The sequence below is a fragment of the Ceratotherium simum genome, chromosome 1 (genome assembly GCF_057802395.1).
Source record: "Ceratotherium simum simum isolate JZ-2026a chromosome 1, ASM5780239v1, whole genome shotgun sequence".
Taxonomy (NCBI): Eukaryota; Metazoa; Chordata; class Mammalia; order Perissodactyla; family Rhinocerotidae; genus Ceratotherium; species Ceratotherium simum.
This window is the reverse complement of record NC_141900.1, coordinates 105,377,694-105,390,964: the sequence shown is the minus strand read 5'-3', so window position 1 is coordinate 105,390,964 and position 13,271 is coordinate 105,377,694. Positions and strand designations below refer to the sequence as shown.

The following is a 13,271-nucleotide window of genomic DNA, read 5'->3' as shown; positions in this document are numbered from 1 at the left end:
TCCTGCCTCTAGGTTCTGCTCTTTTCCCAGAGGCAAAGTAACTTGGATAGTTAAAGTGGAAAAGGCTTCAGGTAAGGTGTGCTGCTCTGCTCCCAGCTCTGCTCAACCGCCCTTGTTCATGCCCAGGAGTCTCCAGTCATAATCATAGCCCCGCCTGGGATATCCTGGTGCCAGGTGTGCCCCAGCTCTCCTCACCTACACAACAACCTTAGTGAAGTTTTAAGGTGTGTGTTCTTTTCTTTTGTTATCTATGCCAAAGATGCTTTTTTAAAAAAATTATATTTCTGCCTGCTGCCAGCTCATTTTCCTTCCCTTTTTTTTTTTTGCCTTAAAATAATATTCCCTTCTTTTTCCAAATAATCACAACAGGAATGAGCAGCCACTCCTGCAAGCTGAAAATGAAGTGTTCTCAGATTGTAAAGTGACATTTAGAAAGAAATTCACATATATTAGAACAGCAGGCAGGGAATACTGAGATAGTTGGGAAGAGATTCCTGCACTGTTTTTTGCATCCCCAAAGTGCAGGTACTCAATTTAAAAATCTTTAATAGAATTGAATCCTGCTCTTACTGGAGGAAAGGAACAGAATCTGGTGGAGAGAAACAGGAAATGACAAAAGCCAAGAATCTGAAAGGAAGTAAATCAATGAAAAGGACTTTGATCGTATGGTCCTTTATGTTGTTTTTATTGAAAGGAACGGACTCTAATAGTAACAAACATGGAGGGAATCCCTAAAGCAAACATTCATTTTTGGGGTGATTGTGCACTCCGAGGCAATCCCTATTTTACTGAGGATGTTGCTACTTATTTGTTCCAAGGACTTTTTTTTTCACAGGAGATGGGTGTTCCTTTGCCTTCTTAGGATCTGGATTCGAGTCCTGCTGAATTGTGGGACTTTTCTTGGCCACAACAATTTCATCTATGGTCACAAGCTGTAGTGCCACATCAGCCACGGCTCGGAGCCCTTGGGCTTTGGCCATTAGGGTGTCCCACACCTCTTCCTGAGCCACATTAATTATCCCTTCAGCTCCTACTCCTGTTAGGACGTTCCCAGCTTGGTGAGCTCCATGCACTTCTGCCATCAATTCTGAGACAGCTAAGCCTGCGTTCTCTGCCAAGGTCTCAGGAAGAGACCTCAGGGCCTGGGCAAATGCTAGGAATGCAGGACCATTAGGCCCTTCCAATTTGGTCCCTTTATCTGAGAGTATTTTCGCCAGAGCCATCTCCGTGGCCCCAGCTCCTGGAAGCAGTCTGGGATCCTGACACAACTGGGCATAGGCATCAATGCCATGATAGGCAGCCTGCTCCGCACCCCGCAGCCCCTCAGTCGTGGCCGCCCTGAGGACCAAGGTGAGGGCAGGGTTGCCTGGACTTTCCCATTCAAAAACCACCGCCAAACCTGCCCCCAGCTGCTGCACGTACACCCTCTGGCACTTCCCTGGCTCCAGGGGGGGAAGCAGGTAAGGCATCAAAGGTGTGCCCAGGACCTCACTCAGGTAAGTCATCTCCCGCCGGGATGTGGCTTGAATCACCATGATGCCGCACTTATCAGCCTGTGTTAGGGTCTTCTCATCGACTTCCCCCCACACCACCGCCACGTTAACACGCGCTCTCGCCAGCTGGGCCACCTGCTTCTCTCTCAGTTGCTCGCTGCCTTTCCTAAACTTGGTTAGGTCATCAGGACTAGAGAGCCGGGCAGTTGCCGGAGCATTTGGACTGGCAGGACCGAAGTCGCAAGCAAAGAGAGCCACCCTGGCGCCTCTCAGCACCGTGGTCACTTGCCCGCAGGCCTTCCCGGACACGGCCAGCCCCGGGAGCAGGCACGAGTCCTCCAGCCTTCCTCCCGGCAGCGTGCACACCCCCACGCGCTCGGGCTGGAAGCTGCCGTCCAGCTCCCTGGTCGCCCAGCAGGCGTGGGCCACCAGCTTGGTCAAGTAGTGCGTCTGGGCCGGAGCGTGGGTATCCATCACCGAATGAAGGGCCCAAAACGGGTCCTCCAGCGGCCCCAGAGAGCGGATGGCCAGGGCGGGCAGCAGGGCCAGGGTCTCGGCGCTCGCGGCGGCATAGGCCTCCCGGAGCTGCGAGCGCGGCAGGCCGGCCCGCAGCAGCCGCTCGGCCAGCTCCAGCAGGGCTCCGGCCAGGAGGACCACGAAGGCTGCGCCGTCGCCGCTGTGCTCCGCCTGCGCTAGCGCGGCTTCCCGCAGGAGCCGGGCGGCCGGGTGCTCCAGCTCCAGGGCGCGGAGGATGGCGGCGGCGTACCCCGTGACCACGGTGTCTCCTCGGGCGGTCACCAGCAGCTTCTGCCGCCCGTGGGGGCCGTAGCAGGGCCGGATGACTCTGGCCAGGGCCTGCGCCGCGGCCACGCTGCTCAGCAGGTGCTTCTCCTCGGCTCCCGGAGTCCTCGGGCGCCGCCCTGGGCCGGGCCCCAGCCGCTCGGGCAGCCCCGGCGCACAAGGGGCTTTGCTGCCCATTGCCCGCGGAGAGGTGGCGCCACCCGGGCTGCAGGGGCGCTCTGGAAACAGCAGCAGGGGCACCCGGACACTTTGAAGCTACTCAAGGGGCCAGTGGAAGGAGCCAAATGGCCATCAGTTGGTATCAGGAGAAGCAGGCGCTCTGGGCTGGGGGCAAGGATGCTGTACTGAGAGCTCAGCCCTAAACCCACCCCGAATTGGTCTGTAAAGGAACAGGGCTCCTGGGGCCTCGGGAGATTGTAACTGAAACATCTTATCTTGATGAAGTCACAGAGTGGCACATGGAACCGGGGCAGGGAATGAGGTCACAGAAGGGTGGTGAGAGTAGGCGACGCCCTGGGCAGGCAGAATTCAGGCGTCATTGTCCAGCAGATGAGGGGACACACGTGTGTGCCAGGCCCCAGAGTTTCCTTTAAACTTTGGAAACAATGAAGAGGAAATCAGGAGAAACTACCTGCCCACTTCAAATTCCCCATGAAGCTGTGGCTCCTCTGTTGTTTGTTTTTGAATGGGAAACAGAGGGGTGATGTCTGTGCTTTATTTTGTCTCCCTTTCTTGTGCGGTACTGTAATACTAGCCATGTTTTGTTATCTGCCTACTTTTGCTTCTTGGGCTACCTTATCCGTTTGTGCTGTTCATCAGGTTCCCTAAAGTGTCTGTTGGTCTGTTTGTCTTTCAGGTTGCAGGCATGCGAGGCTGCACAGTGTGCAACAACTTCTGCCAATGACAATGATGTCACTGAGCTGGCAAAGGTAGGTCAAGACAGGAGAGGGAAAGATGCCGACAACTTACAGACAGACTAATAGAAATGGATGCAGAGGAGTGAAAGTGATCAGCCTCCTAGTGGCCCGGAAGGTGGAAAACCAAAGGGAATGGAGTTGGAGCCCTCCCTCCCTTCCCTTCAACCCTTAGAATTTAAGTTCCTTCCTTCCATTCTTCCTCCTTCCCTCCCTTCCTTGCTCCCTCCTTTCCTCATATGCAGCGTATTGGAGTAATGATTGCTTCTTTTTCAGTTTAACAAATATTTATTGAGCACCCACTAGGTTCAATGTGATGGGGATACAAAGATGACAAGAACATAGAGACTAGTGAGGGAAAGAGACCTGTACCAAATGAACATAACTTCCGATAGCTGTTAGTCAGAGCACCGGCTGGAAGAGATGACTACATCTATTAAGATTAGGGGAAAGACAGAGCAATACCATTCATTTTCATTTGGAAAAACCCTTTTTTACTTAGTGTAATGGCAGATGTTCCTAAGGAAAAAAGTAGAGCTGTCAAACCGATTATACCAGTCAGGAGTCATGATAGTATGGTGGGCATTGTTTTAATATTTCCACAGACAAGATGATAGCGAGAAAGAAAAGGAAAAAAATATCACAGTGAAAGTTAAATATAATTAAGGCTAAAAAGGAGATAATTTTGGAGAAAATGATTTTTCTTTGAACAACTTGATTGCTTTTGTAAAAATGATAGCTATTTATTTATTATTATATTATTTATTTATTATAAAAGTTAAAAAGAAAAATACAAAGAAAGTAAATGTCATTTGGAATCCCAGCCCAGAGATAATCATTGTTTATATGTTGATGAACATTATTACTTTACACATCTATGCATATATAGATAATTGTAGATTTACACAGTTTTACATAAGTGGATTCTGTAATCATTTCCCCTCAACATTATCTTGGCTGAGACATTTCTAAGGACATATTATTTTGTCTGAAGACTGTGGACAACTATTTTGACCTCTTTTGATTTTAGAGACTCCATTAAAAACAGGTGTGATCTTCCACCTACGCCCAGGCTTCTGAAAGCCTATAACACCAAGAACAGTGTTACATAACAAATGTTGGTTATAGGGGGCAAAGATGACTTGCCTGTGTCTTTACAGAAATGGAAAATGTAACGACCAACATAAAATGTAGCAAAGTATACATTGTATACAATGCCTATAAAGATACAGTTTCTTTTAAAAAATAAACACTCCTGTAAAGGATCATCTTAGTTCTTTTTCTTACATCTGACATACATTTTCCATTTATTTCACTTATTCTACGACTATTTATTGAGCTGCTGCTGAATAACAGGGATAAAGGGTGAATAAGGCAGATAACTGTCACTGTCTCCACTGAGCTTAGGGTGGGATAAAGACAACCAATCGGGCAATTCATTACAGGCCATGAGAGCTGTGATGGGGAAAACACAGGTACTGTAGAAGCATCCAGGGGGACACAGGACCATCGTCCCAGGGAGGCGGTGGCCAGGGATGGAAGTGAAGTCTAAAGCGAGAGCTGAAGAGAAAAACAAGTAGGAAATGGCCAGGTGAAAAGGGAAAGGGGGACTGGGACAGCCTGGTGAAGTTGGTAGTCCACTAATGGGAGTTCTGAAGGCTGGAGCTCCTGGGGAGGAGGAAAGGGAGGGTGAGGGAAGGAGATGAGCATTTTGGCCAGAGAGTGGCGGGGGCTCTCCAGGACCTGGTGAGCCATGCCCAGGAATTTAGACTTCAACCTGAAGGGTGATGGATGGGACTATAAGTTCTATTTCCCTTGTAAAAGTATATAATTTTAAGTTGTGAAATCCTCACCTGTTTAACCACACAGTAGAGGAGAAAGTGAGGATCTGATCATTGTCTTGGACCCTTAAAGATATCAGTCTCATAAAACAGGCCCCAAATAGTACATTTCAGACTGAAATTTTTGTGTGTGTGTGTGAGGAAGATCAGCCCTGAGCTAACATCCATGCCAATCCTCCTCTTTTTGCTGAGGAAGACTGGCTCTGAGCTAACATCTATTGCCAATCTTCCTCCTTTTTTTCCCCAAAGCCCCAGTAGATAGTTGTATGTCATAGCTGCACATCCTTCTAGTTGCTGTATGTGGGACGCGGCATCAGCATGGCGGGAGAAGCGGTGCGTCGGTGCTCGCCCGGGCTCCGAACCCGGGCCACCAGTAGCGGAGCACACGCACTTAACCGCTAAGTCACGGGGCTGGCCCAAGACTGGAATTTTTTGATCTACCCTTACATAGATCAAACTATCCAAGGAACTACTAAATCTCAGTTTCACTTTTTACTGTGTGGACATTGTCATTGTTAAATTCCCTTTGATTTTATTTATCCTTCGGATAAATTGATTAGATGTGAAATAACTGTAAATAAATTTTTGTGCCAAGAAGAGTTTGCATGCAGTGAACCCATTATGTAAAATTTTCTAACAGTATACATTTTGATCTGCTAAAATGGCTAGGTATCAAGATAGGCTGTTGGGTAGTTATGTTGGGTTGAATATTGTCCCCCCAACATTCACAGCCTTCCTGGAACCTCAGAATGTGACCTTATTTGGAAATGGGATTGTTGCAGATGTAATTAATTAAGATGAGGTCATACTGGAGTAGGGTGGATCCTTAATCCAATATGACTGATGTCCTCACCAGAAGAGAAGAGACACACACACACAGAGAACATCATGTGAGACACAGACACACAGTGAAGACGGCCATGTGATGACAGAGGCAGAGATTGAAGTGATGCATCTACAAGCCAAGGAACGCTAAGGAATGTGGGCAACCACTAGAAGCTGAGAGAGGCCTAGAATGGACTCTTTTTTTTTTTTTTTTAAAGATTTTTTTTTTTTAAAGATTTTTTATTTATTTATTTTTTCCCCCCAAAGCCCCAGTAGATAGTTGTGTGTCATAGCTGCACATCCTTCTAGTTGCTGTATGTGGGACGCGGCCTCAGCATGGCCAGAGAAGCAGCGCGTCGGTGCGCGCCCGGGATCCAAACCAGGGTCGCCAGCAATGGAGCACGCTCACTTAACCACCAAGCCACGGGGACGGCCCTGGACTCTTTCTCAGAGCCTACCACAAGGAAGCAGCACTGCTAACACCTTGATTTTGGACTTCTAGCTACCAGAACTGTGAGAGAAAAAATTTCTGTTGTTTTAAGCCACCCAGTTTGTGGTAGTTTGTTGCGGCAGCCCTAAGAATCTAATACAGTAGTCTTGTATGTGAATAAAGGAGAGGAACCTAAGAAAGTGTGTGTGTGTGTGAATGAGAGAGAGATAGAGGGAGGGAGGAAGAGAATTTTTAGGAGTTTATAACACTTCTGGCAGAATGTTTTCTATGCCTCTTCTAAATAGACATAGCTGGCGGACTCCTCTCACCCCTACCCTTCCACCTAAACCCCCAGATGCACTTCTTTTAAAACTATGGTCTTGTACACAATGGATGTAAATATTTAATCTTTCTATTTGTACGTTTTTCCATGTGTATTTTTCAGTTGCCTGCTTGCCCTTTTTGTATTTATCTTGTTAAGTAGTGCCAGGCTCAAAGTATAGACCCCTACAGGGCAAGATCATATCTATATAAAATGTGCAGCAGAACATCTACTGATGCCTCAGGCTCTTTTACACAAATTATTTTTGAAGGTGATTGTTCTGTTTATTTCCTTCTTAGTTTCTTCCTTTAATCTTTCTGTCACACAGGTACATGGTATACACTACTGAAATAAATAAAGCAATATGAATTTTTATAGCTAAAAACACACTATGGACTAAATATGAACTAATTTTAAGTGATAGAAATTCTTTTAAATAATTTTATTTATTTATTTTTTCCCCCAAAGCCCAGTAGATAGTTGTATGTCATAGCTGCACATCCCTCTAGTTGCTGTATGTGGGACACGGCCTCAGCATGGCCGGAGAAGCGGTGCGTCGGTGTGCGCCTGGGATCCGAACCCGGGCCGCCAGCACCGGAGCGCACGCACCTAACCTCTAAGCCACGGGGCCGGCCCTAGAAATTCTTTTAAAACATTTTTTCTACTGAAAAATAAAGGATGAAAAATGATAGCCTATGATGGCAACTTTTTAAAGTGTAACTTTAATAGTAAAAATATGAACACAAAAATTATAAGATCTAGAATTTACATTTTCAGTGTTCCTTCTGCAACTATAGAAGTTTGGTTCCTAAAAAACTCTAAGGAATTTAAGACTTTATGGGAAAACAAAAAGACAGGGACAAAATTTAGTAGTGAACCTATGGGAGAGCCTTTTAAATATTTTTACATTCACTAAAACAAAGCAATAGAGAGGCCTTCTAAATAAAGACTCTATCAATGACATTCTAGGCCTGCAGTTAGTAAGAATGGGTACTGTACTTTGAGTTTTTATTCACTGTCACTTGTTTGCTAGACTCTTTGAGACTCTCCTTTGCTTACAGTTTCATGAGATGCTGCTTTTTCTTTGTTGCAGATAAGAACCCTCACCTCCTACCCACATTTTAAATATTTAATATATATTTCTGATTATATTACATGTGCTCTGATTCAAATATTACAGGAAAATGTAATATAGAAAGTGAAAGTCCCTTGTATTCCAGCCCTTCAGAGATGATTGCTGTTAACACTTTGGTGCACATCTACCATATTTTAAAAATGCCTATTTAACATGTGTTCTTATTATTTTTTTTTGGTGAAGAAGATCAGCCTGAGCTAACATCTGTCACCAAGCCTCTTTTTTTGCTGAGGAAGACCGGCACTGGGCTAACATCTGTGCCCATCTTCTCCACTTTATATGGGACACTGCCACAGCATGGCTTGATGAGCAGTGCGATGGTGCGCGCCAGATCAGACCCCTGGGCCACCATAGTGGAGTGAGCGCACTTAACGGCTACACCACCGGGCAGGCCCCACGTGTGTACTTCTTATAAAGTAGACATTCTAACTTTTTCCTTTTTTTGCATTTGGTCCTTCCAGATGCTCATGCCTTTCTGATTTTATAATTTTGAGGAAATTCAGCTACCTGCTTCCTGGATTTTTGCCATTGTGGACTCAGAGCTGTGAGATTTGGATAACGGAGATGTGAAAACATTTATTTATGTTGAATAAGTATTCCTTGACTATTTCCTCTGCATCCTGGGTTATATTTGATCTGCTCTGCCTATGATAACTTCATGCCGATGAGCCTATCGATCCTTTTAAAACAGATCCCATTACTTGTCTGCTCTCAGTAGCCAAAGGAATGGAGATTTAAGGCCAGGGGTAGTCACCTTTATCATCTTTTATCTTTCCGGAAGCATCACTCCACAAAGCTCTATTTCTACCCTTCCATTCATTCTACCCACTTTTCTGTTCTCAGTCCCCAGTCATTTCCTTTTAAAACCTCTCTCCAGCAGGAGTGACTTGCAAATTGCACATACTGACACTTAAATTCTCCCAAGTGCTAAAGAAGTAGACTGAAGGAAATTATCCTGATACATAATTTTGTGCATGGGAAGCTCACAGTTGGAAATGACTGATCTAATTTCAGTATTGAACACAGATAAACATTTGGATCAATAATGCAATTTTTGAAAGTGTACTTTATTTAAAGTGTAATGTGCAGAAAAAAATGAAAAAGAAAGGGTAATAATAAACTTTAAATATACCACTGCATAAGTTTATCACTAGTCATGTGTATATTGTATTTCTGTGTATAATAGTTAGGCACTTTAAATTTATTGTTTGTATTTACCAAGCCAGTTTCTCCCCAGTGTGAAAATTCCCGTGGCTGTAAATTTGAAAAAGCCAGCAGGGGTTAAACCCTGAAGGAATTCAAATGACTGTCTTATTATAGTCCTCATTTCAAAAAACTATGCTTTTAGTCAGAATAGGCTCTGGAAATCAAACTGTGTATATTTTGCCCAAATAGGAAACACAATGCAAAGTGTGTATTCTGGTTATTGGAAGGAAAGGAAGGCGAACAACATAGCTGGATAACCAGCATATTTTTTTCACTTTATACTAAAACTGTGTTGTGAAGATGGAAAAAAATCATAATCAGAAGGTGCCTAGTGTGTCCGGCCTAGAGTGTATGCTTATTAGATGATAGTTTATCCTAATCCTTTTGCAAGCAGTTGAGAAGTCTTAATATTTTTCCCCAATCCAAATCTATAATTTTTTCATTCCCATACACTAATCAATAGTGAATGGAAAGGAGAGCACATTGTCTATTAGAATAAGGAATCTAGAATTCCACATCTGTCACTGTTCTTCTTGAGAAAGTGCATATTTCAGATTTCTAATTCTAACCCCATTTTTCTCTTACCATTTTTACGTAGTATAAGAGATGGCTTATAAGTACTTCAATTTTTGACTCTTCATCACAACACACTGAACGTTAAAATCAAGTGTTGGGGTTTTTACTGGTTTATTATGCCTTTCAGCATTTTATTCCTCAAAATGTCTTGGTTCTTTTTGTCTGACAGCTTGGTAAGCCCTTTCTGGATCATTTTTTAAATGACGTTGTAATAACGAAACTATCGCTGGAATTGGATTATAACGAAGTTGCACTCCATTTCTTTTTCTCCACAGACACGCACGAAATCGAAAGAGCCCTGCACGCAGCGTGCTGAGGTCCTCTGGGCGCCGGCTCCACACTCGGGGTGGGCGTGGGGCACCCGCCGGCGGCGGGCCCGGGGGCAGCCTGCGCTCCACCCCGCCCGCGCGTCCCGGGAGACCGAGCGCGTCCGGAGCGAGGACGCGGCCCTCCTCTTCCTCCCTCGCCCTCCGCCTACTGCCTGGACCCCGATCCCGGACTCCTCGTCCGCAGCTTGGCGCTCGCCGGAGCCGGAGCCGGAGCCGGAGCCGGAGCCGGAGTCGCCGCTGCCCGGCCGCCGCGTCAGAGGAGGAGGAGGAGGAGGAGGAGGAGGAGAAGGAGGAGGAGGGGGCGGGGGCGGGGCGGTGAGGTCAGCGGCGGCGAGCGTCCGCGGGCGGCGCATGCGCGGAGCGAGACCCGTGAGTGGCAGCGGCGGCGCGCGGGTGGGGGAGGGGGCGTCGAGCGGCCGTGTGTGGGCTAGACGCCGGCGAGTTTGGGAGGTCTGTGGTGCCGGGCGCCCGGGGGAGACCCGGCGCGGCCCCCGCGCGCTGGCCACGGTCGTGTGTGCGCGCGTCTGTGTGTGGTACACGCACACTCGCAAAACTTCCTCCTCCCCTGCCCAGAGGGCGGGCGCGGGCGGAGGGGCCGGCGCTCGCGCAGCCCGGAACCCACAACAACAACTGGAGCAGCTGTCAAAACTTCGCCGCCGCCGCCGCCCCGCCTGACGCGGCCCGCGCTGGGGAGGGCAGCCGGCGGAGACGCGACCCCCGCCCGCCCGTCCGTCCGTCCGCCCCGCGCCGGCCCCGCGGGCCCTGCGCTCCCCGCGCCGCGGCCCTTTTCTCTTCCCCGCCGCGGGCGGCCGGGCGGGCGGGGGAGGGGCGCACGGGGACGCGGGCCGGCGCCCGCCGCCCCTCAGGACCCGCCCTCCCCGCCCGCACCGCCCGGCGCGGCCCGCACCGCGCCCGGCCCCCGCCCGCGCCCCGCCCGCCGCCGCCCGCACCTCCCCGCCCCGGCCGGCCGGCCCCTCCCTCCGCGCGCCCCGCCCGCCGCCCCCCGCCCGGCCCCTGCGCGCCGAGGTGCGCGCGCCCGCGCCTATGTGTGTGAGTGCGTGTCCTGCTCGCTCCATGTTGCCGCCTCTCCCGGTACCTGCTGCTGCTCCCGGGGCTGCGGGAAATGCGAGAGGCTGAGCCGGGGAGGAGGAACCCGAGCAGCAGCGGCGGCGGCGGCCGCGGCGGCGGCGGCGGCGGGAGGAGCCCCCCCGGAGGAGGACCGGGATCCATGTGTCTTTCCTGGTGACTAGGATGTCGTCGGAGGAGGACAAGAGCGCGGAGCAGCCGCACCCGCCGCCACCACCCCCCGAGGAGCCCGGAGCCCCGGCCCCGAGCCCCGCAGCCGCAGACAAAAGACCTCGGGGCCGGCCTCGCAAAGATGGCGCTTCCCCTTTCCAGAGAGCCAGAAAGAAGTAAGTTGAGTGTGAGCGAGCCAGGCCGGGAGCCAGCCGCGGCGCCGGCCCGGAGCTGTCACCGGCGCGCCCGCCGCCGCCGCCCCCGGCCCCGCGCGCCCCCGGCCGCCCCCGCGGTGGGGTGGGGCCGCCGCCGCGCGTCTCCGGCCCGGCGCCCGCCCGCCCCGGCCCCGGCCCCGGCCCCGGCCCCGGCCCCGCGCCGCCCGCCCCGCACTCCGCCCGCCCCGCACTCCGCCCGCCGCTCGACGGCCGCGCCGCCGCCACACTTTACTTTTAAGTTGGGCCCCGGCGCCGGGGCCTCTGTGTTCGGAGCGATTTCTCGTCGAGCCCTGCGCCTGGCTGGGTCTTTAAAAAGCCAGCCCGCAGCACAGCCAGGGAGTCCCGGGCGCGGGACCCTCGCCGAGCTGTCAAACGCGGCGGCCGGGGGGGCTCCGGCCGGGGGCGGGGGGACCCGGCGGAGCGAGCGCCGGTCCTCTTTGTCGGCGAGTGGCTCCGGTAACTTTTCCTGCTGCCCGACCTCCCCTTCATCCCTGAAGGGGACATTAGGAAGTCGTTGGACTTCTCCTCCCCCCACCCCGGGCCGCACTGCCCCGCACCCAGAAGCCCACCTCCGGGGCACCGCGCCGCCGGGGGTGGGAGGGCGGGAAGTTTGGGAGGCGCAGGCCGGCCGTGAGAGCACGTTGGCCCGGGGCGAGTGCAGGCGGGAGCGGCCCGAGCCGGCGTGGAAGCGGCCACCCGCGCCGTGGCTGCGGCAGGAGGAGGTTTCGTTTGCGTCCGAGCACACATTAGGGCGGTGTGCCGAGGTCGCTCGATGACTAGAGCCGTCCTCCTACAAAATGGTTATGCGGCGACTTTGCCTGGAGATGAAGAAGCCCGCGGCGGTGTCAGTGAGTCGCCCGGCTCCTGCGGCTCCCGACGGTGCTGTGGAGGACCTGTGAGTGTCTCGCCAAGTTGTAGAATGGCGTGGATTGCTTACTCATTTCATTATGTGCTCGTCTCGTTGAGCTGTCGGTAGTGGAACGGTGCGGCGCACGCGGAGGAAAGCAGCCAATTTATGGACAGTCCGGGTGTGTTTGTTGTTGTTGGGGTGCGCTCATTTAGTAATGATGTTGTTGCGTTTGGTGATATATAGTAAAAATGTGGTGTTAACCGAGGCAGAGAGAGCGGGGTGTGGGAACCCCGCGAAACCCTTGGCTGCATGTAGTCTCTCCTGCTTTGCGGTCCTTTTGCTATGAAAATGATTCAGGCCTTCAACTTGCCTCCATGTTTTATTGCCAGCTCTTACCTAGCTGTGACAAACAGTGAGGGAAACAAGTACAGGATGTAAACATTATTACATTAGCTCCTTTGTGAGACAGAGTTAGGGTCTATTAGGCCCCTTGCGTTGTAGTGTAACGTCTGGTGTAAAATGCCATTATTATTTCTGTATTAACTGAAATTGGGAGAAGGAAGGTGGAGTTTTAAGCAACTTTAAACTTTTTTGCCACTTTTTTGTATTCTTTAAAGCGACACATATTAAGCCACATTAGGGTTTTAACTTGGTTGCTTCCCATTTTCACTATTTGGAAAGCATTTCTTGTTTTTTTCTGAACGTTGATTTGAGATTATCATATTTTAAATTCCTACTCTAGAAAGAGTAGACCTAGCTATGTTGTCAACGCCCCTCACCCCCCCCCCCCACTTCCCCTGAGATTGAAATGAGCTCATTTGTATTAGTGCAACTCCGGGGTGCACCGGAAGAAGGGCTGATTTAGGGTAATACCACTTTATTATTTTAATGTTTATCATATTATGAATGAAGAAGAAGGTAGCCCTTGCAGAAAGTAAAAAGTTTCTGCAGAATGACGGTAATCTAACGGTATAAAAACATTAACACTTTGGAAAATGTTTAGAACAATTCTAAATCTTGAGTGTTTTCTCTTTTAGATTTGAAAACTGGTACAGCATTCCTTATAGGAAATTAAGTCTAGTGGTGACTTAGATCGTT

General features: G+C 50.2%; 2 protein-coding genes across 10 annotated transcripts in view; one reads left to right on the top strand and one right to left on the bottom strand.

Moving 5' to 3' along the window:
* Positions 1-804: 804 nt before the first annotated feature.
* Positions 805-2,487, bottom strand: CCT8L2 (chaperonin containing TCP1 subunit 8 like 2). Its single transcript, XM_004430769.3, is given in 2 exon segments — positions 805-824; positions 827-2,487. Coding segments are annotated over 2 exon segments (1,665 nt in total). The 5' UTR covers positions 2,472-2,487.
* Positions 2,488-10,887: 8,400 nt separating this feature from the next.
* KMT2C (lysine methyltransferase 2C) overlaps positions 10,888-13,271 on the top strand; it is a 277,698-nt gene continuing 275,314 nt past the window's right edge. For 5 of the 9 annotated variants that reach the window (XM_087433390.1, XM_087433396.1, XM_087433439.1 and 2 more), the window contains exon 1: positions 10,889-11,284. In XM_087433390.1, coding sequence (XP_087289516.1) covers positions 11,124-11,284 — 161 coding nt within the window. In that variant the 5' untranslated portion in view covers positions 10,889-11,123. Of the gene's footprint in view, positions 11,285-11,569; positions 12,219-13,271 lie in introns of those variants that run through there. The other 4 variants (XM_087433406.1, XM_087433446.1, XM_087433401.1 and 1 more) reach the window with 2 other exon arrangements.